Source organism: Leptonotus elevatus, chromosome 1 (genome assembly GCF_054856555.1).
Source record: "Leptonotus elevatus isolate MCC_2025b chromosome 1, RoL_Lele_1.0, whole genome shotgun sequence".
Classification (NCBI taxonomy): domain Eukaryota; kingdom Metazoa; phylum Chordata; class Actinopteri; order Syngnathiformes; family Syngnathidae; genus Leptonotus; species Leptonotus elevatus.
In genome coordinates this window covers 9,744,954-9,772,823 of record NC_141239.1, presented here as the reverse complement: position 1 = coordinate 9,772,823, position 27,870 = coordinate 9,744,954, and the positions used below count along the sequence as shown (strand labels likewise).

At 37.8% G+C, this 27,870-nt stretch overlaps 1 protein-coding gene across 1 annotated transcript; it reads right to left on the bottom strand.

The window, feature by feature from the left end:
- Positions 1-205: 205 nt before the first annotated feature.
- klhl24a (kelch-like family member 24a) lies at positions 206-26,992 on the bottom strand. Its single transcript, XM_086088121.1, has 8 exons — positions 26,727-26,992; positions 22,719-22,825; positions 19,782-20,626; positions 14,291-14,475; positions 10,548-10,666; positions 4,912-5,100; positions 3,634-3,822; positions 206-3,448 (listed from the first exon to the last, which is right to left on the bottom strand). Exons 2-8 carry the CDS (start codon positions 22,791-22,793, stop codon positions 3,248-3,250), a joined length of 1,803 nt encoding a protein of 600 aa, XP_085944247.1. The 5' UTR covers positions 22,794-22,825; positions 26,727-26,992; the 3' UTR covers positions 206-3,247.
- Between the last annotated feature and the right edge of the window lie 878 nt (positions 26,993-27,870).

Below are 27,870 nucleotides of genomic sequence, written 5' to 3'. Positions count from 1 at the left end.
TATTATAGCTTAATGTGCATTTTGGATTTTTTAATATGCAAAGTGCAAATGAGACAACTGCAAAAAATAATCAGTTTCTGTTTTGTTGCTATTTATGAGTATGTTTAAAAAAAGAATATATATTTTCATTCTAAAAATTACTGACGGTCTAGTGCAGTATAGTGTATTATTTTCAAGAAAAACAGTATCAAGAAACTTGACTGTATTTGGTACAAAAAGGAAAAACTTTATTGATACTGTCCACAAGTCAACCACTACAAAAACATTTTCTTGAATCGAAGCAAACAGCATCTTAAAATATAACATGACACAAACATTTGTAATGGTTCATATAAAAAGAAAATCAATATTCCCCTGCTGGTTTATTCTTTAAAGGCACATTAGCTCACACAAGATGACATCAGGATCAAATCCAATTTACCCAGGTTGGTTTCCACCTCCGTTCATATCAAAATATTATAAAAACAAAAACATCTCAGCTCTTGATACCTATTACACATGGGGTCAAAAACACACAATCCCACAAAAAAATGAAAACACAAAATTAATGTAAATCTTATTAAAGCAAACATGTATGAAAGTCTCGAAATAGAGAATCATTCAAATGAAAAACAAATCAACATTGGTGGACATTTGATTAAATACTCAGTGAAATCCCAGACACAAACACTTATTCTCAAACTGCCTCCACGACCAGTATCTTACCATCCCGTTGGCTTCCTGTGCGATTTGATGCCCTTGAGAAAAACTGATTGATGGCTTGATTATGTTTTGTTAAGTTAATAAAAAGTTCAACAGAAGCAAAGACAAAGCTTTCACATCTTTATCATCTTTCTAAAGTCCTTTCTTTGAACTATGCCCTCTGAACCGTGGCATTGTGTGGCCAAACAGAGGCGCCCTACCATCTACACCCTTCCATATTTCATGTGAAAGCAAATAACATTTACTGATACAGTAAAAAAAAAAAAAAAAAAAAAGATGAAGAAAGGAAAACATAAAATTTTGTCGACATCTATTTAACAAGATTCTGTCAAAGTGCACAGTTGGGGCTCTCAGTTACCGAAAAAAAAAGTACATTTAAATATAAGAAAAAACTAAATCTTCACAGCAACATCTTGTCTATCAATATCAATTGTAAAAAATAATAATAATAATAAAAAAAAAACTTTTACTGACCTCAAGTCAGGGCTAGTGCTTCAAAACACGTTCTCCCACTTGCAAACCCACAAACACGCACGGAGGTATCTACGGTTAACCCGAGTTACATCTTGTGTCTTTTAATGCAAAGGTGTAAGCAGCATTGGTTAACACGGCGCGGCAATGCATCGCTGACATCATCCAAATGACATCGGTTATGTCACGCACTCATCAACCGACTCTGTACAGGCACACCACATATTCGGAGAAGACCCTACAGGTCTACAAAAAGGCCTCTCGCTACATCTACAACACCACCCACATTGTGCCCGCTAGCTATGAATGTACACAAGAACTTTGGGAAAAAAAAAATATTGAAAAACACACACACACTTATAACTTATTCGTCACAATAAGAATACCAGTAATGAGATTAATATGAATGATAACATAACAAAATAAAGCTTAAAATATAAATGTAAATCAAAGGGGCAAAGATACAGCGAAGAAATGGAAGGAAGTCAACTTTTAAAAAGTGAAGTTAATTGTGTTGCTGTAACTTGATTATTGTCTTCTGTTTTTGTTTGATATCATTCCTTTTCATGAAGGGAAATACATTTCAAATTGGAAGAACATTAGAGCAGGTTGTCAAATTATACTACACGGTCATTTTCATTGTTATTCATCAGTTTATGTCAGGGGTGTCAAACTCATTTTATTTCATGGGCCACTTTCACCCAAGTATGTCTTTGGCTTAATAAGCTTTAAATAACAAAACGTCAAAATAGTTCAAACTTTTCTTGGTGCAAAAAAAATTACACGTACATTCTGAAAATCACATTCATTATTATCTTATTGCAGATTGATCTGAAATGGGTTAACAAAAATGAGCAAAATTTTTGCATCAAAACCTGAGTTCTGGCCAAATTTCAAAATGTCATTTAAGTGGTTGTCAGTGCGCCCTCCAGTGAGCAAAATTAGTAACAACAGTGAAAGTGAAGTTTGTGTGAAAACTGCCGTTTTTGTTTTGTCCTTGCAGGCCAGATTGGACATGCCGACGGGTCACTTCTGGCCTGCAAGCCCTATATTTGACTCCCCTTTTCTATGTCATTTTTTTCCTTTTTTTTAAAGTCTGTAGCACTTTGAGATTCACAAATAAAACATGCATTAGAGACAAAATTAGCGTTATTATTGTCTGACCTAGTTAGTTCAAATATAAATTCTTAAGTCTTGTTTTCAGATGACATTTATTCAATTATTTATACACAGGATGCCCCAGTAGTCACAACACACTTCCTGTTTGCTATTTTATTTCAGGTATGAGTTGGAAAGATGTGAAGCTCATCAGCATTTGGACAATTTAGCCTTTGCACTTTTGAAAGCATCATTTCCTTATCCGTGGCTGGCCAATTGACATTGGAGAAGCGTTTCATAATTGCCACATGTTTTTTTTTGTCTACTACTGCAGTTCAGAGTCATTCTAAGAAGCTTTAGCCATCACACTGCTCCGGGCGCGTAGTACAATTCACGCTATCCATGGCAAGTTTCCTTGGCTTTGCGCAAACGCCTGCTCTATGTGTTTTGTGTGGGTTTTTTTGGTGGTCGTCAAAAAAAGTAAACAACAACTACTATTTTGGGAAACTTGTCACGAATAGCATAAACTGCATGACGCATTGAAGCTGTGTCTCCGACATAAAGCTTCTCAAGTTGGCACTGAACGTCAGTAAGGGACAGAAAAACATAAACATTGCTGTTGGCCTCTCATCTGTCTGAATGATACCTGAAACAAAACGGGGAGAAAATAGGAAGTACAAAGTGTATAGTGACTTTTTAGCCACGCTGTATATAAAAAAAAACTGATGTGACCTTTGTTAAGAAATCAAATATGACAAAAATGACGCATAATGGCCAGGTTTGATTTTCATTGTTTTGCCATTCATCTGAATAAACAGAGAGCATTTCCTCCATTAAAGTTAAATGTTCACAGCACTGCAATGAGTGTTGCTACATGATGCTGTGGGAAAATAAAATAACTGAACGATGCTTGTAATGTGTTTATGTGTTTTTATGCGAGTGCACTCGTGCACTGCAAGTGCATGCGCGTTTCTGGTCATGCCCTGTGGTATTTATCATTGAAGCGATGTATGGTTACACAACCGTGGTAGGAGATGCAACGCGGCATTGCAGCCACCCCTGTGATGATCCCTGTGGCCGGGTCATAACACATGATGGTGTCCGTTGCTTCACCGTTTTCGCCCCGGCCGCCCAGGATGAAGATCTTACCGTTACACACCGACATGCCGCAGCTCTCCTACACGCAGAAAAATAGGCAGCAATTAGATAAAAATTTATTCTGATCTTCTTCAGGTGATATTCAGTAGCACAGGTGTGGTTCTGTATAGTATTGATGATTTCCAATAATTGTGATGTGACAGTGGCGGTGAATTAACTTGGGAGGCCCATGTACCGAATAAACTGGCCACAAAAATCTCCTACCTGTTTTGCGAACGTATGCACCACATGCATCCAGTAGTCCTCCACCGGGTCGTAGCAGAATATGGACCTGGTGAGACCGCCGCACACGTACACGAGGTTGTTGAGCGACACGGCGGTGATGCAGCGCTTGGCGATGGGGATGTTGGCTCGGAGGAGCCAAGTGTCTGTTTCGGGATCATAGCACTGGACCTGTGGATGTAAATATGAAATGGACGTAGTATGAACAAAAAAACATGCAGTGGGCACTTCATTAGCCCTATAAAGGCAAACGTATCATACTAAATTCAAGACATTTTGAGCTCTCTATTTCATGAGTATAATATTGTTTCCCCATTAAAACCCTGATGTATATAATCTGACACATGCATTGCATGGATAATCCATTAGAGGGCGGTGTCACCCAGTGGATAGCTTTTCCAGCGACCTTGAAGATCGACAAAGGAGAGACGCCTATAATTATTAACTAATTTACTCGCAGCCATTTTTACTGAAGCAACCCCCTTCACTCCCGGCTGTTTTACTGGATTTTGACTGATTTTGCAAGGCCCACAGAATATTGTGTTCTATTGCTATACAAACATGGAACCTACCAAAATAAAGATTGGAGTCTCTTCTTTCATCCAGAAAAAAAGGATATCTCTATCTGTTTCCGTTTTGCATCAATTAGCATTAGAATATACCTAAGTTTCATCATTATTCACAAATCTGTTTAGAACTGCGGGTAACTGAGCTTTTTTCAACATGGCCCTGGTTGATATATTTTGCTCTGCTGCTGGCCGTTTCTGTAATAATTACCATTTTCGTTCTCTGCAGTTGAGAGGCTGCATCAAAGCCTTCTGTATGCTCTAGCATAAAAATACATAAAAAACGTATAAATACGTCCTTGGGGGAAATTTTAACATATTTATCTGTTCTTGGGAGCAAATGAGTTAATAGTGACAAATGTTCTTTCTGATTTTTGTAAATATGTTTTTCTACTTATTATTATATTTTGGAGTTATAAATGTACACATTTAAAGCATTGTGACCGGATGTATCAAATATGACACATATCAAAAGTCATATGTGGAAGTTGATTTTCAAAAATAATTTTGTTGTTGTTGTTGTTCAAAAGGACCAATAAATACTCTATATTCTTTGAAAATACTATTTACAAAGATTCAAAATTTTCTCTCATCATATGGTTCAGGCTTTAGCTTGTAGGGTTACATGATGAAAAAGGCACCACAGCTGTCATCAAGAGTGTGCGTTTGAGACAGGAAAACATCCGTTCCCCACCTTGTCTGAACAGGTATTGTCGTCGGGCCCTCCTCCTATGACAAAAAGCTTGCTGGCACAGCTGGCCACGGCCGGCGAGCTGACCGCCTCCTTCAAGGGCGCCACCTCCGTCCAGCGGTTTGAGAAGGAGTCATAACACTCCACACTGCTCAGGCGGCTCTGGCCATCGTAACCGCCCACAGCGTAGACCTGGAATATACAGTACACACCCCCCCGCGGATATATCACTTGTGTACCAAGAGCTTTCGAGACGTACGTGCCGGTTTACAATGTTAAACGGTAAACAGCCCATCTAATTACAAAAGGTGAACATGTGGTTGCACATCAGCACAAAGAGAACCAGTCTATCTAGTGCGGAAAGGAAAATAAATGACGCACTGCTTTTAAACACATAACCCCTGACTGACGTCTTTAAACTCCGGCCCACAGGCTGTTGTTATTGACTAACCCTTGTAATTCAGAATGTCTTGTATCTTTAGCTATTGCTTCATGTTGACACGCTTCTTTGAGCGTCCATAAGACTATTCAACACTCAAGTAAGGCTAAAAAAAAAGGACACTTGAACACTGGTCTGGACATAATATTAGATACACCTGCACAATTTAATGTTAACAAAATGTCCTTTACAAAGAAAATGATATTCAGTTTAACAGAAAAGTAAATCACGTTTGGTTGTGGCTTACAGTGTTGTAGAACTGCGCTCCATCATAGAGGTGATTTAATATTTACCAAATCTTCTACAACTACATCCCATATTGTTAAATGAGCTCATTCACTGCAAGTCATTTTCAAAGCAGAGGTCCTCTTGGTCGTGTCAAATTGAGGATTATCTTCAAAAAGGTAGACGTTTTGATAAAGCTCTTGTTTGGATTGTGTAGGCGTGCCTAATGAAGTGGCTATAGCGAAAATAGAACGACGCATGACTAATGACAAAAATCACAGAACCTGTTGTGTGCCTGTTGCAGTATTTTGTTTGCAATACGAGACTGAGTATTAAGTTATGTCATTTACATAATGGTTTCATGCAATCCCCCCCCCCCCCCCCCCCCACACACACACACCATGTTGTTCTTGTCCTTCCTAGAAATATACAGTGAAAACAAGTACAGGGAAGAGGCGAGGAGAGAGAGGGGGAGAAAAGAGGGAGACATACAAAGGAGGGAAAAGGGAGGACACGTACGGTGAACACTGATATTTGCATTTCCAACCTGACGGAACAACTGCCTGGCTTGGCAGTTAATGAGTTGTTTACATGTGGCAACGTAACAATCCAGCCCATATTCTTATAGTGAGCACCTGCCACACTGTCAAAGAAGTAATACATTTATTTTATCAAGACGTGTAGCGATTCAGCTTTAAGCAAATACACGGCACTAACTTACACAAAGAAAAAAATTGGGTGCAGTGATGCCTCCTTAGTTTGACTTGTTCCATAACTACGCTCAACTCAAAATGCTTGTGTCACAAATCATCTTTCCCCATTGAAATGAATGGAAACGCCATGAATGCGTTCCAACCGACCCGAAAACCCCAACCAAAAAAGCGATAAAAAGCACAGCATTTAAGGTAAGCTTAATAAGGTAAATTTTATTTTTCAATTCAATCGGCATTGTGCTGCTCCTGCTGGTGTGATATACTGTTGCGGTCTCAGGCAATGCCAAATGTTCTTTGCAGAAAAGAAAAAACTTGAATATTGCTACATAATCCGTCTTCGTGTGTTGTTCCATCGTGTGATCAAATATCCATTGCTATTTGTTAGCCCGTTAATGGTGTTCCCTAGTGATGGGCAGATGAAGCTTTTTGAACACTCGAAGCTTTCCATCAAATTAGTTCACAAAAAGGTTCTGCTCGTGAGGCCTCATGTGCACACAAACCCCCCTGGTGGCTGAAATAAAAACTGTAACTTGAACTACTGTACTTCTGCTTTTTTGCTGTCTAGCAACAGTGTTGTTTTAGAAACGATTACACATGCTTTAGTTGCCAATTTGTATTTTTATTTATTTACCTGTAATTGAGTAATATTTGTTTTGTGTATTATTACTTTGGGCATTGTTTTTTAAAATTAGGTTTTTAACATGCTGAAGTTGCTTTATGTTTGTTAAAAAAAAAAAAAAGGAACATTTTTGACTTGTGTGTTACACTCATGCAGTTAATCAGTTCAATAATAATATGAGGGTAATGTCATGTTATGAAAATTAGTAATCCTGAAGAAAATATAATAATGAGGCATTGATTGCGTGTAAACTGAGGTAATGGGGACTGTACTTACGGATACTGAAGTGATGGGGATTGTATTTATGAGTACTGATAGTTGTAATGATAGATGAATGGTTAACAAATCAGATTGTTGTTGTACTTCAATTGCTTAGCGCAGAACAAGCACTTCACCTTGCAATGCAAATGACGTGAATTTTCAAAGTAACGCGTCATTGCATTAGTGTTGCCGAACTGAGGATTTAGCCCCCCACACACACACAAAAAACGTGTTACGGGCAAATTTGCGACGCTCAAAACATCCACTGACATGCAACTTTTGCGGAGAAGCATTGAACTATATATGCTGTGTGAAACTGCAAAAGTCGAACCACTTCCTGAACCCATGACGTGCCAAGCGTAATCGGTGACGCCATTTGACCGGAATGAATCACGCCTCGACACGCGCTTCAGAAATGTCTTCCTGAATTACTCGACACACGCTCCGAAGCCTCGACACGTTACGTCCCATCACTAGTGTTCCCCATTATGTGTTAGCACTAAGCTAGCAGTAGTCTTTAACACAAAGTTATGCTGTTGCACAATGTAATTCCCATTGTTTTATGTTTGTTTTGACAGTAAACTTCAGCTGAGAGTGGCATTAAACGGCTCAAAGCATCTTTTTTTTTTTTAAGAATTGTTCATCATCTTCCAAATGGCTACTTGTTGTGAAATGAGCGCTCGTATCTCAAAGCATCTGTATATTCACTATTGCTTCAATTGTCCGAAAATGTGTTTTTGTGAACATTCTTGAATTAAAGTTGATTAGCCAATCAATTGTTTTCAAATTGATTGTGGTGGTCTATGTAGGTAATTAAAAAAAAAAAGCCCAAATACTGTAGTTGTGGATGTACATTATAGTTAAATATGCATAATAAGAGATAAAGACAAATGAGCAATTGATACAAACAAATACAGTAGGGTAAAAAATAGACAGTGATGGAAGAGAACAGCTGTCACCAAGTCCTGATATGACAGGGACAGGACCTATTTTTGTACAACTGTAACAGGGGATCATAGACAGGACAGAGATGTGTTTGTGTGTGAGTGAGCTTCCATTGAGAAAGTGGGTTAATTGCAGTAAATGTGCAGTCAATAATATAATATTAATTTCTGTACTGTACGGAAAAGTACATTTCTCCCTTTGTGAGCAATAGTAAAAAAAAAGACCTAAAAAAATGCATAGAAGTCGGCGTGACAGGCTTGTTTACAACAAACGTGCTGCGTATTATGTGAGCATCTGTGCTAAAGCTCAAATGGGAAATTACAGTAGGAAATTGAAAATAGAATGAGGAAATGACTGACAAGGAACTGAATCTCTCTGTATGTGGGAACGATCTATCACAAAGATTTAGAGGAAAACACTATAAAAAGAGAAATTGAACATGGGTAGGTAAGATGTCACGAGCGGCGATGGCTAGAAATGGTTAGGAAAATGAACTAACACACACATAACAGTCAAATTCAAGCATATTCTAAACAATACGTAATTGTACACTGTGAAAATGCAAAGACACAAACTCATAAAGAGAGAGAGAGAAAAAACATGCATGTGCAACAGACACAGGAAGTAGACATAGATATGAACCCCCCTCTGGGAGTAAAAGGCATGTGTCTTCACGAGACATTTAAGTGTGCGTAAGAATGTGTGAGCAATACTACTGTGTCACTATATCATGTTTGTCTGTGTAAATAGGGAAAACTGAGCTCGTAACCCTTTTAGCATTCAAATCGGTTTAGAATGCACTTTAGTAAACACAGCTGAGTGCAGTGGTACCTCTCAGTGACTTTTATACTGACATGTCCATACTGTTTACTAGCATGAGACATTCCCAACATAATAACAGGATTAATGCACAATGGCTACGAATGAAAACCAGGCAACAAAAAAAAAACAAAGGCCTTAAAATGGCACCTAAAGCAGTAAACACGTGTGAACTTGTACACACTACGAAGACTAACACAAAACACGTGCCTCTATTTAGTTCTGCTTTTTTAACCAAGATCATCAATTGCTGTTCCATTTTTTTTTAGATAATTAGAACCTCTCATGAGTTGCAATGTCAAAGGTCAACAATTGTTTTTTTCATTCTCTTGTTGCTCACAACAACAAATGCTGCGTCGACAGACTTAACAATCCAGTTCCAGAACAATTTAAGACACAAGAAGACTTATCCACCTTCTTATTCTTATCTGACTCCCATTAAATATGTTACCATGCAGACGTATGCAAACTTCAAATAGAAGACGCATGATGCGGGACAAGCCACGGTAGAATGCAACGAGCAGACATGAGCCATGAACACAGATCCAAGAAACTTGTGTTGCCCTTAAACAGGAATGTCCATCTGGATGTGCATTAGAGGCCGTAAATAGCACAGCGAGTAGCGCTGGAGCTGAGATCACGTGTACAGATGGTTCAGTCCAAATGCTTTACATTTGCTGTATTAGTCAAAGCAAGGCATTGAAATATGTAAAAACAAGTTGCCAAGCCTCTACACCTGATGAGACTTTTTGGTACATGGCAGGCACAGTTGTTGACCGATTGGGTGTTGAGTGAGTGACAATTAATGGGAAAAGTGGCTAAATTTATTTAAATAAGTCAAAAACAAACATCAAGGTGTCCGAATTTTCAAGTCAATGGTTTATCTTAACATATTACTTTAGGTACATCTCATGGCACACCACAGAACCAAAATTGAGTGAACTTGCTTTTTCATAAAGCAAATTTAGATGGTCGTTTGTGAAAAATATCAAATAAAATGCCCTTACTATGCTGAGTGGTATACACAACAGATATTGTAACTTGATGTGTTTAACAGCCCCATTCTATGACTCAAAGTACTTTTTTTTTTTTTATAACAAGTGGAGCTGGACATTGATGGAGAACGCAAACACAATTAAATGATGACATAGTGCTGTTCCTTGTAACAAGACGCCCTCATTGGCCAACATGACTGATAAGCGACATGCAGGTTATTGACACAGGTGACAGGAATTTTGAGTAACTTCCTATTTGCCACTGAAGAATTTGCTCATTACCGTCAATCAAAAAGGCAAAGCAACAGAATGTCAAATCAGATTCTTGTATGTCTGCAGTTTAAGGCACTATGTAAGTATATGACTTTAAAAGTAGTCTGAAAGCTCTGGGGAGCCTTTTAGTAACTTTCCTGCATGGTTGTTCGCTTGGGTCAACAATCATTCCTTTTTTTTTTTTTAAACCATGACTCATTATGTTAATGCTGGATTTGTATTTATGTGTTACCTGAAGCTCAGACCTTTACATACTAAAAAGTCACTACAAGCATTGATGAATTCACACCAAACAAACACAGGTGCATGATCCACATTTGTCATTACAAAATGTTGAAAAGACCACTCACCTTCCCCAGCAGGACGCCCATCTTGTGTCTCCAGCGGCCTTTATTTAATGAAGCCACTCTGATCCACAGGTTGAGTTGTGAGTTATACATCCACACGTCCCTGCTGTTGATGCGACCACCTGTAGCAGACGTCCGGACAATAAAAAAGTGACGCTATGATATAGCAATTAAGAACCCTCTTCTTTAGATTGTATGGGATCTAATGTGATTTTTTTTTTCTATTTATGTAAACACCTTGAACGCTACAAAGAAAGGTAAACAAAAAAAAAAAATAGGGCTACGAGAAAAAAAGTTGACCAAGTCGGATAAGTCGACTTTAAAAATGCGTTGACTGAAAACGTCTGCCTTGGAACCATGTTTGCTCCGTCGTCCATGTTTCTACACGGACCTTTTTTTTCCTTTTCTTTTTTTACAAATGCACGCAGTGGACAGGAAGTTATTGAGCTCATTTTAGCTAAGGGGCAACTCGGCTCCACTTTTACTCATGGACTATTGTTGAAATCGTCTGCAAGTGACTTTTAAGATATTATTACATGTGTAATGTAGATATAATAATGTACATGTACTGTGAACTAAATGGTAGTAAGGTAGTTAGTGTTTGTATGACCTTAAATGGTCATCGCTAGCATGCTCATGCTAATCGTGATTGCGAACCGTTTAGCAAAGGCTAATTTTGTTGGTGTTTAATTCATGCAGAGAAGGTAACAAATAATTTGTAGTTATATCCACTCAATTTAACTCATGTAGATATAATGATGCATGTGTGAATTAAATGGTAGTAAGGATTAGGGTTTATTCACCCGTAAAAAGTCATCGCTAGCACGCTAATGCTAATCGCGATTGCTAACCATTTAGCATAGGCTAATTTACTTGATGTTCAATAATGCATATCTATAGAAGATAATAAGCAGTTATATCCATTCAATTCAACTCACGTTCAACCTGAGTGGATTAACAATAATAATAATAATAATAATTTTATGGGGGGGGGGAAGTGAGAGGGTGTGGTTATTCGACGGAATAATCAATTTTAAAAAGATTAGATAGTGGCAGCCCTAGTAAAACTACTGCATGACTCCAGGCAGGTAAAAGAAGTACCACAGTTTCAATTTATGTAACCCCGACATACAGCAGACACACCACACCACTCACAAAAAGTTAAAACGTGCATACAGTATATATACTGTACATACAATACACACACATTTGCACATCCATCAATCCATTGTTTTATGGATATAGGCAAACAACCGTTCACACGCACACCAATTGAAAAGAGTCTTCAATCGAGCTAACATGTTTTTGGTGACACCACAGATTCTAAAAGAAGTGAGTCAGATGTGTCCGTGATTAATTATCGACTGTGTACAAAGTCAAAGAGACAACCAGTCTGCTGCCCTGAAGGTTTCGGAGTGTCAACAATTTGGATAGAAGTCACAAAGGCATAAGAGGGTGCTACCCACAATGGCGTCATTATAATCATGGAAAGCTGCCTTGAAAAAGTGCTATGATCCGCAGGCGCAGTATGGTGCTTATTAAAAACTCAGTTGGTGTTGTCCAACGAGCTCACATGGGGCTGCTAATCAATGCTCTTAACCATCGCACAGCAACCTTGTGTGTCGACATTTTATAATGTTGGGAGTTTTACATGAAATGCTAACGTATACAATAATGTTAACAGACAGTTAAAGATAGCTCAGAATGCCAACGATTCCTGTTGCCTGAGGAGGTAACGGTAAGGCCAACGTATGAGTAGGCAAACGTTTGACGTGGTCACACTTTGATAAAGTCTTGATAAAGTCAGCATCGAGAGCTGTTGTCCTGGAACAGAAAGCATGACTTGGTCTGGATAAACATTGGGTGCCACGTGCTATTTAAGACCACAGCTTACTTGCAGCTATGCAGGATGAACTGGACGGCGCTAACACCCCCCCCCCCCCCAGGGGGCATACAGTCAGAGTGGAGGAGGGTAAGAACTCGAGTAAAGTTGGAAATACAATAACAAAGCGGGAAAAAAGATAGAAATGGGTCAACGAAAGCGTGCAAACATGTGTGTATGTCTTTGAGACGGACAGAGGAGGGAGGGATGTGTTGACTTTTCCAGGCGGGTTCTCGGGGCTAGATAGACCCGCGCGCACTTGAGGACTTGGCAGTTAGCTGATAAAAAAAAAAAAAAGCATAAACACGACACACACTCAACTGAAAGAAAGACCACGTTTCCCCCCCGCCCTCTTTTTTTTCCTCTTTCTCAACTGCTGCTGCTGTTTTTTTTGTCCAGTGTGTTTCCAGCTTATGCTGGGCATGTTTGAGCACGGCCTATGCTTGAAGGCACATTTAAAACGGCTTATTCCTGGAAGAAAAAAAAACTTTTCACCTCCACAATTCAAAAACATGGAAAAATAAAAACACTAAACTTTAGACATTGAAAGTTTGGCTCTAAAGTAAAAAAAAAAAAAATGAATGATGTAATGTGCTTATCTAGGTGTCACCAAAGAAGGCTTACGTGATTCTTAAGACAGGCTAGAATCTAAAAGTGCAACTCCCAGCAAATAAAACCAAGTCATGAAATGATATCAAATATATAGCAATATTATACAGTAGCCATCCTATAAGCGTGCAGACTGATGGAAAAATTGTGACTGGCTACAAGAAAAGCTTCACTTTGCCAGCAGAATTTACTCGCATATACTGAATACCTTCTAGCATTTATTTTATGAAATATGATTAAATATTGTGGGGATTGTTTATGGGATACAAGCCCGTAAGGATTTTGGTTACTCTGTAAACTGTCCAATGATCCATGGTTATCTTTAAAAATATATATATATACGTTTACATGGAAAAAAAATTGTTTTTTTGTTTTTGTTTGGGCTCCACCACTCTAGGATGCCAAACCTGCAGAAATTAGAACAGCTACTACTGTGGAAATGTTTAAATCTCAATTTAGAACTTATTTTTACACTCTTGTATTTTGGTAAACCACACATAGCATGAAATTGTCTCTTATCCTGCTTCACCCCCTTACATGTGAATTTAAGCTGTTTCTCCTTTATGGCTGTAACTCATTCACTGCCATTGACGGCTATAGACGTAAAAAAATCATTTTAACTATTTCTATTAGTTTAACATTTTTCACACTTTTGTTAACAAGAGTATGAAAACCTAGATTTTTTAAAATTGTATTAGAACAGATATAACATTTGTGATTAATTGTGAGATAACTAGTGAAGTAATGCGATTAATTACGATTAAAAATGGTAATCGCCCGACGCCCCTAATTTTTTATATTTTTTTCTTAACAAAAAAAAGATTATTAAAAATTGGAAAACAAATATTACAATTATAATTTTTTTTTTATAAATTATTATTAAAAATTAGGGGTGTCAGGTGATAAAAATGTTTTTATCGTAATTAATCGCATGACTTCACTAGTTAACTCACGATTAATCACAAATTTTATAACTGTTCTAAATGTACAAAAAATTGTTTTCTAGGTTTTCATACTCTTGTTAACAAAAAAGGGGAAAAAGTTAAACTAATAGAAATAGTTCAAATGAATTTATGACGTCTATAGTCGTCAATGGCAGTGAATAAGTTAAGTACCCTGTGACTGGCTAGCGACCAGTTGAGGGTGTCCGCTGCCAAAATCAGACCCCACCTCACTCATGACCCTAACAAGGATAAGCTGTATAGAAAACTTTGTATCGCACCGATTTGATGGTCCAGTTGTACCAGGCTCTTACCTGACACCAGGATGTCATTGCGGAGGGCGCACACGGCGTACTCCGACTTGGTGAACTCGGGCAATTTGGCCAGCGCCTTCCACTCTCCCGTCACCGGATCGTAGCACTCTGTGTAGGGCAGGTTGAAGCCCCCTATTCTCTCACAACCGCCCACCACCACAATCACCTCAGAGTAGCCAGTCGACCTAGAACCAGGAAAACATTTGAGGTTGATACAGGAAGGTAAATATGTTGAAATAATCAAACAATTCAATAGGACCTAAACGAGAGTTGAATCAATAATTCTGCCCGTACAACAATAACTAGACTAAGGCACTCAGCAGAGCATCGAGTTTTGCCAAGGCGGAAATACATGGTCTTTATCAACACAAAGGATTCTTGGCAAAGAACAGTTTAAAATAAACATTATACTCACATTGATACATGAATAAAGACAAATGATGTAAAGGCTCTCTGCCAAGTGTTCAAGGGGGTTATAACAAAGCTACATGAAGTCTTGGTTTATTATTGTGGGCTGGATAATGTGGAAAACCAAATTAGACTATAGTACTGCATATTTAACTTATTTACTGCCATTGACGGCTATAGACGTCAAAAATTAATTTGAAATATTTCTATTAGTTTGACGTTTTTTTTCACTTTTGTTAACAAGAGTATGAAAACCTAGATTTTTTTTATTGTACATTTAGAACAGATATAAATTTTTTGATTAATCGTGAGTTAACTAGTGAAGTCATGCGATTCAATTACGATTAAAAATTTTAATCGCCTGACGCCCCTAATTTTTAATTATCTTTTCTTTTCTTTTTTTTATCGCGTTAGGCGATGAAATTTTCTAATTGTAATTAATTGCATGACTTCAATAGTTAACTCACGATTAATCACAAATGTTATATCTGTTCTAAATGTATAATATTTTTTTCCGAGGTTTTCATACTCTTGTTAAGAAAAGTGGGGAAAAAAATGTTTAACTATAGAAATAGTTCAAAAGAATTTTTGACGTCTATAGCCGTCAATGGCAATGAATGAGTTAAGATCCTGTAAAGTGAATTCAGATTAGATATGTTTCAAATGAATTGCTGAAAACGTGCAAAGACTAGGAACTATATAGTACTGAATTGTGGAGATCATCAGTTTTCTTGATTTTTTGGGGGGGCCGTGGCTAAAATGGCACCTTACACCGCTACCACTAAACAACGCAGCTAACTATCTAGCTATGCCTCATTGCCTACCCCCCGAAAATGCATCTTTCCTGGATGCCACAATTTACAGAACAGCTCATTGTTGTTATCTAATTTCCCAAGTGAGAAAGTGACGTTGCAAATGAGCCGACCGCTTGTCCATTGGCTGAGAGAAACACAGATTATTATTTTTTGCCCTGTTTTATATATGTGTTATTTTCTTAATCATTCAGATTTAGCGGGTGAGTTAACACTTGTTGGTGGTGTGTCAAATTTAGAAGACATTTATTTTCACTTTACAAGAACTTGTACACAGTAAATTCTGTAGAGTAAATTTGACTCTATTTGGAGTAGATTTGACTCTATTTAGAGTGGGACCAAACTGTTTTAGAGTAATATTTACACTTGGAAGGGAGTAAAATAAAGAATTGAAAAATAAATAAATAAAAGTCACTCAAGGGTTGAGGAACGGACTCACAACCTTGAGCTCGGAAGACTGACACACTACCTGAGCTATGCCTCTCCTAATGTTTGCTTATCTCCAAGAAGAGACCAAAAACATAATTTTTGGTCTCTTGGGGTTACAAAGATTCAAGCCGACACGAGCGATATACTAACACACAGCAGAAGCTGCATGGGGCTCAGGGAGTAGATCGGCTGTCTCCCAAGCTGAAGGTCGTGAGTTCGTTCCTCAAGCCTTGAGTGACTTTTTTTCCCTGATTCTTTAATATACTCTCTTCCAAGTGTATATATTACTCTAAAACTGAGTCTATTTGGTCCCACTCTAATTAGAATCAAATTTACTCTGCACAATTTACTGTGTACTTGTTGTTGCAGTTGTATTTAATGTTGTGAATGGTGAAAGAAGGTATGTGCCATATTAACTCATTGACTGCCATTGACGCCTATAAACGTCAAAAATTCATTTGAACTATTTCTATTAGTTAAAGAAAAAAATCCCACTTCTGTTAACAAGAGTATGAAAACCTAGACATTTGTTTATATATTCTTTTTTTTTAAGAAAGAAAAGATTATTAAAAATTAGGGGCGTTTTTTTTATTATTGTAATTTTTATGACATTTTATGTCTGTTCTAATAGTACAATATTTTTTCTAGGTTTTCATACTCTTGTTAACAAAAGTGGAAAACATTTTCAACTAATAGAAATAGTTAAAATAATTGTTTGACGTCTATAGCCGTCAATGGCAATGAGAGAGTTAAAATTTGATTCCGCAAATTCAGTTTAAAGCTGACTTAAGCTGACATGTAAACACCACACACACATCAACATTTTGAGGGATTTATTATGACAGGGAAGACAGAGGTGGCGTTCCTACAGGAGTAACTTCACTTATCTCCAAGGCAAAGTTCATTTCCAAGGGCTCCTATCAATCTCAGCCGCAACAAAAACAAAACGGCACAAGACTTGAGCTCCATTTCCATGATCACATAGTTGTCGTGCTCAAAACTACTGATTGGAGCTTCCCTTTTGTTGTGAACGGCCCAAAGTTTGTGTGAAGTGTGCGAAGGCGGGTCAGGCAGATTAGTGTGCATTCCCCGTGCGTGTGTTGTGTACAGGTAAGAGACAGCCTAAACCAGGCGTGGCTCGTGTTATTAATAATAATTTGTTCACGTGATGTTGTCTGCATGTTCTGGAAGCTTCCCAACAGCACAGCCGCAGAAGGAGAAAATCAATCAACTATTTTGAGCAGAAAATAATTGATCCCCCCCAGGGCAAACTGTAAAAAAAAAAAAGAGAGACCAACTGCCTGCTTTGTTTCCCGCTCATAACAAACCTGCCTGGATACGGACACAATACAGCTCAAATACACACGACTTCAAAACACGAACCGTTACAGCAGGTCATCTCGCTCAATGCAGCAGCTGCCGTGTGCTGTGCTGCCCACCATGTCCTCCGTTTTAAATTTCATTAATGAGGCCTCAATCAGCGCTGGCCTTTGTCCTATCGGACACACTTCAATGAAAACCAAATATGGCAGGCTCAAGTGAAGTAAATTGTGCTGAAGGTATGTAATGCAAGACCCAACATTTCTTTGTGGTCGTCTGTTGCATCATGTTAGTCGTTTCTTGACACTCTCCGGCTACCGAGTACTGTGTACCAACATGCCTTGCTTCCTCTTATACTTGAAAAGGAGCATCAAAAACAGGTGTACTTGAAAAGGAGCTACAAAACACAGACATACTGTACTTAGCAAGTAATTCGCCCTGTCACTTTGTCTTGCGCACACACACAAAAAAAAAAAAAAAAAAACACACAAAAAAAACCTCATTCACTGCCATTGACGGTTATAGACGTCAAAGATCCATTTTTACTGGGCTGGCTGTGTATGAGTTAAGTTCGACAAAAGCACAAACTTCTGCCTACGTAAAGTAAAACATTTTCGTCTAGGTCTATCAACACAGTAGAACAGCTATTTGCTTTACAAATAAGACTACTTTCATCATCTGTTCAGTCTCCACTACGGCAACATGGTAGACTGATTTGGTGAAAAAGGACATAATCATCAATTCATTGATGGTGAATATAATGAGTCCAGAAAATTCAAGGAGAAAGATCCTCCCATCTGATCTAGCAATTCATTTTCTATCCTAGCTACCCTATGAGAATACAGATGGAAGATAGCATTGTGCTAAATCTGGTGCAGCCATATTTTTAATGCACACTGTCCTTTTACTAACTAAACTCAAACTCAAAATTTACCCTTTCACTCTGGACTCGTCAGCGGGCAAGGGCAAATACAGATGAAAAACCATTCACACTTACTAATATTCACCTCTATTGATAATTTAGTCGTCATTTAACCTAACATGTTTTTGTTAGGGTTAAACAATTTTGAAATATAATCTACTGGTAATTGTGTCCCTACCCCACTAAATATAGAAAATGTGATTTAATATGCGATTATTTTTCTCAAGGTCCCCCAAACATAAGCAAAAAATTCTAGCAATAGTTTTTTTTTAGTTGTTAATTTATTGTACACTTTGACTTGCAGTCTTCACTATGTTAGTGTCACCAGTGTTCAATATGACAACTTCACTAAATTCAACCAAACAAGTCATAGTGGCAGAAAGTCACAAATCAGATAACAACAATAATGCAAATCTGTGGCTTTATCCCTTCAACTTTTCACTTTTCATGAAAAAATAACCGATAACCGATATTTGGAGCCGATATTAATTTTCAGTTAAAAAAAAAGGGACAAATACATTGCCGTCAATTATTTTTTTTAAATACAAATGTCAATCTTGACTTTGTTGTAATGTCATAAAGCATGTTTATTTAACAATTTTTCTGACTTTTCAAAATGTGTACGTTTTTTTAATCTTAAACAATAGACGTCCTTTTAAATTCCTAACAAAGTGATCAAGCATCTCCCGAGGTTATTAATACGTCTAAAAAAGTTAAATAAACATGTAAATAGTCTAGTTTTCTACAGTAAATATTTTTCCCAAATTTTTAAATGCCTGAAATCTTAAACTTTCATATTTCTTTGTTTTAACTCATTCAAACCCAAAAACGTATAAATGTGTTTTTAATACTTTGTCCTTCACTCCCCAAAACGTATTTATACGTTTTTAAGTGTGTGTGTGTGTGTTTTAATACAGGAGGCTTTAATACAGCTTCTGACATGAAGAGGTTGCTTAAAGCAATGGTAGTTATAAAAAAATTAATGGCTAGCAGGTGGCAGCAGAGTATAAGAGATCAGCAACACGCTCTTTTTGCCAGTGTTTTCAACAGGTTTGTGAATAATGATGAAACTTAGCTATATTCTAATGCTATTTACTGCAAAACGGAAACAGATACTAATATACTTTTTTTCCTGATGAAAGAAAAGACTCTAATCTTTCTTTTGATAGGTTCCATGTTTTTATAGCAATAGAACAGAATATTCTGAGGGCCTTGCAAAATCAGTCAAAATTCAGTAAAACAGCTGGGAGCGAAGGGGGTTGCTTCCGTGAAAATGGCTGGTCAAATGAAAGGTCAGAAGGTTCCCAGGGTCAGCACCATTTTTTATGAAGTGAACTGAAAATTTAAAGAAATAGTTCTCTGAGAGTAAAATGTTTTAAAATTGACTTTTTATTGCCCTTTCAGATAATAAAAAAAAAAGAGGCCGATACCGATATTTGTTTAAATGTCCAATATCGGCGCCAATCATCGACCAGGCCGATTATCAGTCTATCCCTACCACTTAGTCAAATGCCCATCCCTATTTTATTTTTTTTGCAAGTGTTTTCCTGTGCAAACCGGTTTTACCTCACATAAGCAATCACCAGAAGGCAAACATTACCTGCGTGGCCGGGTCCTGGGTGACATCATCTCATTTCCCAGTACGTGGTAGCGCCTGGCCTCGTGGAGCAGATGGTAGCACTCGGGAGCGTTCTGGATGAGCTGGTCTCCCTCCACTGTCTGGACGAAGTAGTTGGGGTGCAAAAGTGGCAGGCGCACATGGTGGAGCAAGGCCTTCAGCATGGGTTTGCGGTGCTCCACAACGTGGTACACCCAGCGCATCACGGCCTCAAACACAACCTCCTCCTTACCGATGGACAGCTCGTCACTGTCGATGTACTCTTCCAGCTCTTCCCTGCGGAGGTCGAGGAACTCCTCGTGCTGAGCTGCCTCGGAGAAATTGGCCAGAGCGTAAGTGCGGCAGCGGCCGGCGAGCTGCTTGAGGGAGTGAGCATCCGCAAAGCGCTGGATTCCCAGGCAGTTGCACGGGTCCAGCTGGTCCTCCAGGAACTTTGCGCAGGCGTCGCGTAACGTGGCGATCTGGAAGAGATTGGAGGTCTCGAAGAGGAACTGGACATTCTCCGTGGTGATCTTGGCACGGCCGGTGTAAACGTAAGCGAGGAAGGATTCCATGGCTTCGGCCAGGATGCCGTTGATCTCCACCAGCATCTCGCGGCTCTCGCGGTGATCGTTGCAGAACATGGCTCTGAAGTAGGAGGAGCACGCCGAGAGCACGGCCCGGTGGCAGGGGAACTCGCGGCCTTGCACGCTGATGACCACGTCCGTGAACAGGCGGCAGTCGCGGAACTCATTGAACACCTGCAGGATGCCCTCGGAGTGGGAGGAGCCGGAGCAGAAGTCCAATACTTCCTGGCTGGCTACGGTCTTGGATTCGACCTCAAACACCTGAGGAAACAACCGGTTTGGTTTCAGAATTCTAAAACGGTGGTGCTCAAACTGGGGTCCAGTAGCAATAAACTGGGGTTCTGAGAAATCATTTGCAATTATTTTATTTTTTATTTTTTTAAGTCAGAAGGTGTGCCAATAAGAATACAAAACAAATGGGGTTGAACCATGAGTCAACTCGTCTGCATTGACGTTTTACGCTAATCATGTGTTTTTAGCATCTTGTCTTCCAATTATCCAAATTACAGAAGATTTTTTTGCCGTTTGTGGAGCATACAGCTGTCAAAATGTATTGATTAATTATCAAGTAATCGATGATCAAATTAATCGATGACTATTTTAATAATCGAGTAATTGTTTGGAGCTATTTTTTCATTAAAATGTGTCCGAATCCACTGATTTGAGCATATCAACAGTAATTGTTCACTGATTTCTGTAGTCCTTGTGATTATCTTTTGCGTTATTTAATCAAAATAAAACATTTGCAAACATTTGATTTTACTTTGGAAAACAATGACCGAACCGGTAACATAGTACAACATCCACCCCCTTTTTTTTAATCACTATACAAACACGAAATACAAAATAAACACCAACCACTGGTTAATAAAAAGTAATAAATGCTTTTGTAATACACTTAAATGCCAAATTTAAACTAAAATCAGTCAATTAATTGATTGAATAATCGATAGATTAATCGATTCTAAAGATATTTGATAGTGACAGCACTAGCACTGGAGCAGTGAAATGTCGGGCCAAATGGGCAACAAAGACGTCATACAGATGTGCAGGTCCGAGAGTACAACAATAAACTAAGCAGTTAGTAAAGGTGTCATGAAAAGTTGTGAGTACGTAAGTACATTCACTATTGAATTTTTTTTACGTTTAGAACCGTCAATGGCAGTGGATGAGTTAAAAATCATCACAAAGTTCTACTTTTTCAAAAACAAAACACATATTTTCAAAATAAAAGGGGTCATATTGATTAGATTTGTATTCGTCTCAAACAAGCACAGCAAAACAACTTATTATCTCTGGAAAATTAGGGCATCTTACACATACATAGTTTAGTTGGGTTATCACTAGGGATGCAACAATAACCGCAATATCTTGATATCGCGACATTAAAATTGCCACAATATTGTCGTCGTCATGCTACGATATTTAAAGCAACACCTCTCAACTGCTTCAGTCAAGCACAGCATTATGAACTACATAGACTATGACACTTTACGCCGCTACGCCAATATTAACATACACTGTGCATTGTTTACAAAGTAATACAAGATGGCGGAGGGCGGCGACCATACTAGCATAGTGGCATGGATATAGCAGAAAACTCAGAGGATGATATATATATAGTATAATGACAGTGTTTCCCACACCATGTTAATACTTGGGCGGGCTACCCAAGTAAATTGGTCACCACCCAAGAAGTTTTCAAGAAAATTTATTAAAAATATATTTAAAAAGAAGAAAAAAAACGTGTTGCGACAGGATATATCGCATGTAACGTTAGTTCGCCGTCACTCACTTATGGATCGTGAGGCTAAGGAGACGTAGTAAAAGGACTGAGAGCCACCTCCCGTCCAACCCGCCTCCCATCCCCACCGCCGGAGTTCACCCACCCAAGTAGATTTCCAAAAAAAATAAAATATTATATTGCCAACACCACCACAATATCCTGATAATTATCGTATTGTGAGGTTCATATCATGATAATATTGTATTGTGACATTTGGATATCATTACATCCCTAGTTATAACTCAAAGGAGCAACCTGGGAGTCGTTTGGAGCCCACAGGGTGATATTTTGTGGCCTCTACTTAACATTGTTTTTCTTGAAAGAAAAAGGTTGGCGACGAGAACAATCAATTTCAAGAAAAAAGGGAGGAGACAAATGATAATGTATTTTTTGTTGTTGTTGATTGGATTAGCTGTACTTTTTATGAACACCTGAACTTTGTGGTTTGCGATTATGATTTCCTTGATTCAAAAAACCAACCAAAACAAACAAACAAACAAAAACTCAAGGCGTGCCCTTTTCTCGGTTACCAAAAATGGTATACGAAGTGGACTCTTTCCAACACACCTTGCGTTTTACAGCCGGTGAGTCTCTGATGCCAGTGTCCTCCCTGTTCATCCGTCTTCCCAGAATCAACACCATGGCTGAAGCTTTTTAAGGAGACTGAAGATGACCTGTAGGAAAGCAGCCACCCAGACAAATTGTGAACAACAGTTGCAAGAAATATGCTTTGTGTGCTTTAGGTGTGGGAATCTTTGAATGTCTCACGGTTCGATTCGATTCCGATTTTTGGGTCTGCGATTCGATTCGGAATCGATTTTTGATTAAGAATGATTTTTGATTCAAAATATTTTGATTGACAATGAATTTTGCTTCAATCTATAGATGTGCAAGGAATTGTAATGATCTACTCCAGTCTGACTCGCTAATGCTAATTAGCGCGCTACTCGCGGCACTTATCACTCAAAAGAACGAGAACCACACTGCCCCTAAGTGGCCAAATCGAGTATAACATGAACAGCGCTCCCAATAAAGGCACACACAAAGGTTCTGAATCGTACTAAATGAGAATTGCGATTCGATTTTTTGGGCACACCACTAGTGTGCATAGACAAATCTTAGAACTTTGAGTTCAGCTCATACGAAATGGGAGCAAAAACCAAAATGTTGAGTTTATTTATTTTTTTGCTGTGAAGCTGTACCTATGAATTAAACCGTACATAGCAACCTGTTTGAATCACTGTGGTTCCCAAAAAAAAAACAGTCACCAAAGGCAAACAAAGCACACAATGAGAACACACATGAGGGGCGTGGGGTGACATTCAAAAGTCTAACATCACTTACATCACAGAAACGCTATTCTGTTTGAAAATATATGTGACCGGCACACGTCGGTGTGTCGACACTTCCTCTAGCACATCACTGACACTGACACTAAACAGTTGTGCCCTGGAGAACAATGGACTCTGCGAGGTGGAAATGCGACAGGTTAAGCAACCTACATGTCAGTCAGGTTTGTTTTGAAACGGGACGGCACATCATCAACGCTGAAACAACACAGGTGCGCAACTTGGATTGAGACTCCTTCAAATAAGTTTGTACATGGACCAGCTCAATTGTCAATTAACAACGTCAACACTGCACATAGTAAAAAAAAGAAAAATAGTGGTCCATTTAGATCCTTGTAGATTTCCTCTATACTGCAGTGCTTTTCAAACATTTTACACCAAGTATTACCATTTCAAAAACGACTTTGCTCTCCAAATACCATCATCGTGACCAACATTAAAATTAGGGATGCACGATAATATCGGCGGCCGATAATTATCGGCAATTATCGACCGATTTGACGTCAAACAGATAAACCAGATAATCATGAAATCTGCCGATAATTATCGGCAATTATCAACCAATTTGATGTCATACAGATAAACCAGATAATCGCTGATAATAATAGACATGCCACATTGGTCCATCTGTTGTGTTTGTGGCTCAAGTTGTGCCCAACTCCTCAACGCCTCCCCTCGCCTATTTCAGTGTTGCATATTTGTGACGTCATAAAGCGCGCGACCTCGTGTTCACAGAAGATGCATCATGGCGACATGGCAGTTAAAATGTTACCCTCGCAGTTTTTTGTTGCATTTTTAAAACATGGCTGTTTTGTTTTGGCCAACTCGGAATGAATTACTGGCTGTCTTTGAAGCAGAGAGAGCAATTAAATTCAGCTTCATGGTGCTTTACACAATGTTTCAATGTATTTGTACATGTGAGACCTATAGTAGGACGCAAAAGTATATTTGTATTCAAGTTAATTTTGCAAACAATCATCGGCTTACTTATCGGTTATCGACATCGGCACTTTCTAAATTATTGGTTTATCGTATCGGTTGAAAATAGCATTATCGTGCATCCCTAATTAAAATGTAATAGCAAAGTAGGTCCATCTGGTAATTAAAAAAAAAACAAGGTAATAGCAATAGTAAGACTACTAAAATATGAGAAAGTAAAAAAAAAAAAAAGACTCATATAGAAGATGGATGGATGGATGAATTTCTGACATGTCACAGACCAAACCAGCATGTTCAACAGCTCCCCTGCTGGTTGCAGTAGTAGTAGTGCACTCCATAATTTTGCCTCAGTTCAAGACACGATTCAACAACAATCCATTCCGCACAATAGTCAGAATCGCATTTGACCTGAATATAACTTCCTGCGGAGATATATTCAGATTTAAAAAAATTAAAAAAACCTGGAGCAGCTGATTGACAGCTGCAGCAGTGAGGTCATTTATTGCAGGTTATTTTTAAACTCTGGCTCACGTTCAACACAGTCAATCTCTTTTCACGTGTGTGAGGTAAATAAGTAAACCTGCCAACAGCATGCGAACAAGCGCCTCATCGAGACAAAAGGACTGGTTGGGCCACAATGCTCCTGACTGAATTCAGGTGACACATAACACATGAATTAACTGGAATATTACTTATATCACTCAAAAATATATATATAATTCAGTTTTGTTTGTTGCTTATAAGATGGACTTTGCATGAGGACACTGGCAGTGGTGGAAATTAATTAACTTATTCACTGCCATTGACGGCTATAAACGTCAAAAATTCATTTGAACTAGTATGAAAACCTACCCTTGTACATTTAGAACAGATATAAAATGTGTGATTAATCGTGAGTTAACTAGTGAAGTTATGCGATTAATTGCAATTTAAAAAAAATTGTCGCCGGACGAGATGATTAGGGGTGTCAGGCGATTAAAAAATGTAATCGTAATTAATCGCTTTGACTTAAATAGTTAACTCACGATTAATCACAAATTTTACATTATATATATATATATATTTATATATGTACAATAAAAAATCTAGGTTTTCATACTCTTGTTAACAAAAGTAGAAAAAATTGAAATTAATAGAAATAGTAGTAATGATTTTTTTACGTTTATAACCGTCAATGGCAGTGAATGAGTTAACGAATGACTGCACTGGACTTGAATATTTCTGTTTATTTTTTCCTTTACTCCGTACATTTGAAAACAGACATCTGTACTTCCTACTCTTTATCAAATAGACTTGTTACTTAAAAAAATAAAAAATAAACTCAATGTAAAAAAAGACATCAATAGAGAGAGGTAAAGTCAATAGTGGTTAGTCAATCTTAATTGATAGTTATTGGGGGCTTATAAGGCAGAAATATCGAGCAGCAACTGTCTTGTGCTAAAAAAAAAACTAAACAAAACACCAGCTTCAAAATTAAAATACGAAAAAAATGCATCCAAATAGGTTGACTTAATAAGTTGATAGCTAATGCAGCCTTTTTTTGTTACTCAGTTGTTCACAATGTTAGCAAAGCTATGAGAAAATGTTTTGATACCATCAAAGTCCAGCAAAAACTAGCAACATATGTGATTTATTTTTAATATATATATATAATTATTCTCAGTAGAAGCAAAGTTCCACTTACCTAAGTAAAGTTCAGAACTTCAGAATCAGTATTTATTTATTTATTCATTCATTTAACTTTTTAATAAGTACAGTAGTTGAATCAGTGCTTTTTTTCTTACATAAGTACATGTACAGTGCAGTCCCCATCACCTATGGAATGAAACTGCATAAATCACAGATAACACAAAATAGACAGTAGTTTATGTAATTTAACGTTGTAAATAAGAGTAATGGTGATATTAAGTAATGTAAGTTTAAATTAAATAACATTATATTAAGTTATGCGAGGTTAAAAAAAAACACATTAAAATACCATAATACTGCCATACATTTTGAAAATGTCCACTCACAACTTCAATATGAAAGCGTTTGAATAATTAACATGTATCATAAAGTAGACGTTCAATAAATGCTGGTCAATCATGTATTGAAATACAGGAAAACGTGTGCATGTTGTAAACAAAGCGGACATGTCTCGTGCCGACGGTCAGCCTTCCACACTCAAAAACATAACCAAATTCGCTATCATTTCACTCTATGCAGTCCAAATATAATCTAGACAAAACACAGACCGTTATTATTTGAAATGATCTTCCCATCAGTTATAGAAAACAGCTATTACCTTAGGATGGTTTCCAATTGAAGATTCCTTCTCGGTTTCAAGTGGACACAAAAAGGCTAAGGGGGTGGGGGAAAAATACCCTCTCAAACAAAAACAAAAAACCGTAAACGTTTATAAATATATTTTTAATAACTCCCCAGCAGGAATTACGGGACAATAAGTAGGCTGTTTCGCAGCCCACACATTTTTGACACAAAAACGATACTACTAACAAAGAACTCGCTAGCTAACTGTAAACACACAAGCTATTTATACTTGTCACGAAAAAAAAAGTTCCTTCCCCAGAGCGCCCACTCAGCTGGGTTGCCGGTGCATTGTGGGTAATTGAGTTTATATTATGTGTCTTCGCCGTCTCTTTGCCTTTATTATAAACTACACTTCCCAGGTAAGGAAGACTCTCCACGTGGCTCGCTTTTGTTTGCAAACAAACTCGAGTTTCGGAGAAGAAACGCAGCATGAATAAAGCACAAATGGTCAAGATATAGGAAATACAACTTTTTAATTGTTGCGGTTTAGATGTGCGTGTCACAAAACTTTGCGTGATCTATCACAGTCGAAATCTGATATTTTTAAAACGCATTTTGTAGTTTGATTTGCATTTTTAAAAGAACATTTTGTAGTCGTTATTTAGCCTACTTCGAATCCAGTCTAAAGAAAAACGTGAAATATGTTTTAAGTAACATGAAAATAGTGGGAGCTTATTTAAAAAATAATAATAGTCCAATTTTTCAGGTAAGGGTGAGTAGGAGGAGCGCAGCCTGGCAAAAATAAAGGACGTCATAACTTCCTTGGCTCGTTGCAACATATTTCTGAGAGTTCCTCTCTGAGTTCCCCGAATTAGTCCTCGATCATGTTTTTTGGTCCCCCACATTATTTTCAAAAACACAACTGTCTAAATATGTTTATATAGCACAATGGAAAATTACTGTGGTGGTTGAATAAGTATGCAAATAACACCATGTTGTAAATATGTACATTAGTTTTCTTTGTGCTACTACAGTTAACTTTGCTGATATGAAATTTCAAAATTCCTTTGCGGAACTAATAAGAAATTGTTGTATTCTAGTCAGATAATTAGATTTTCAATTTACAAGTGAGGACGTAACTTCAATATTTATCTGGATGACTAAGAGAAGCTGGATTT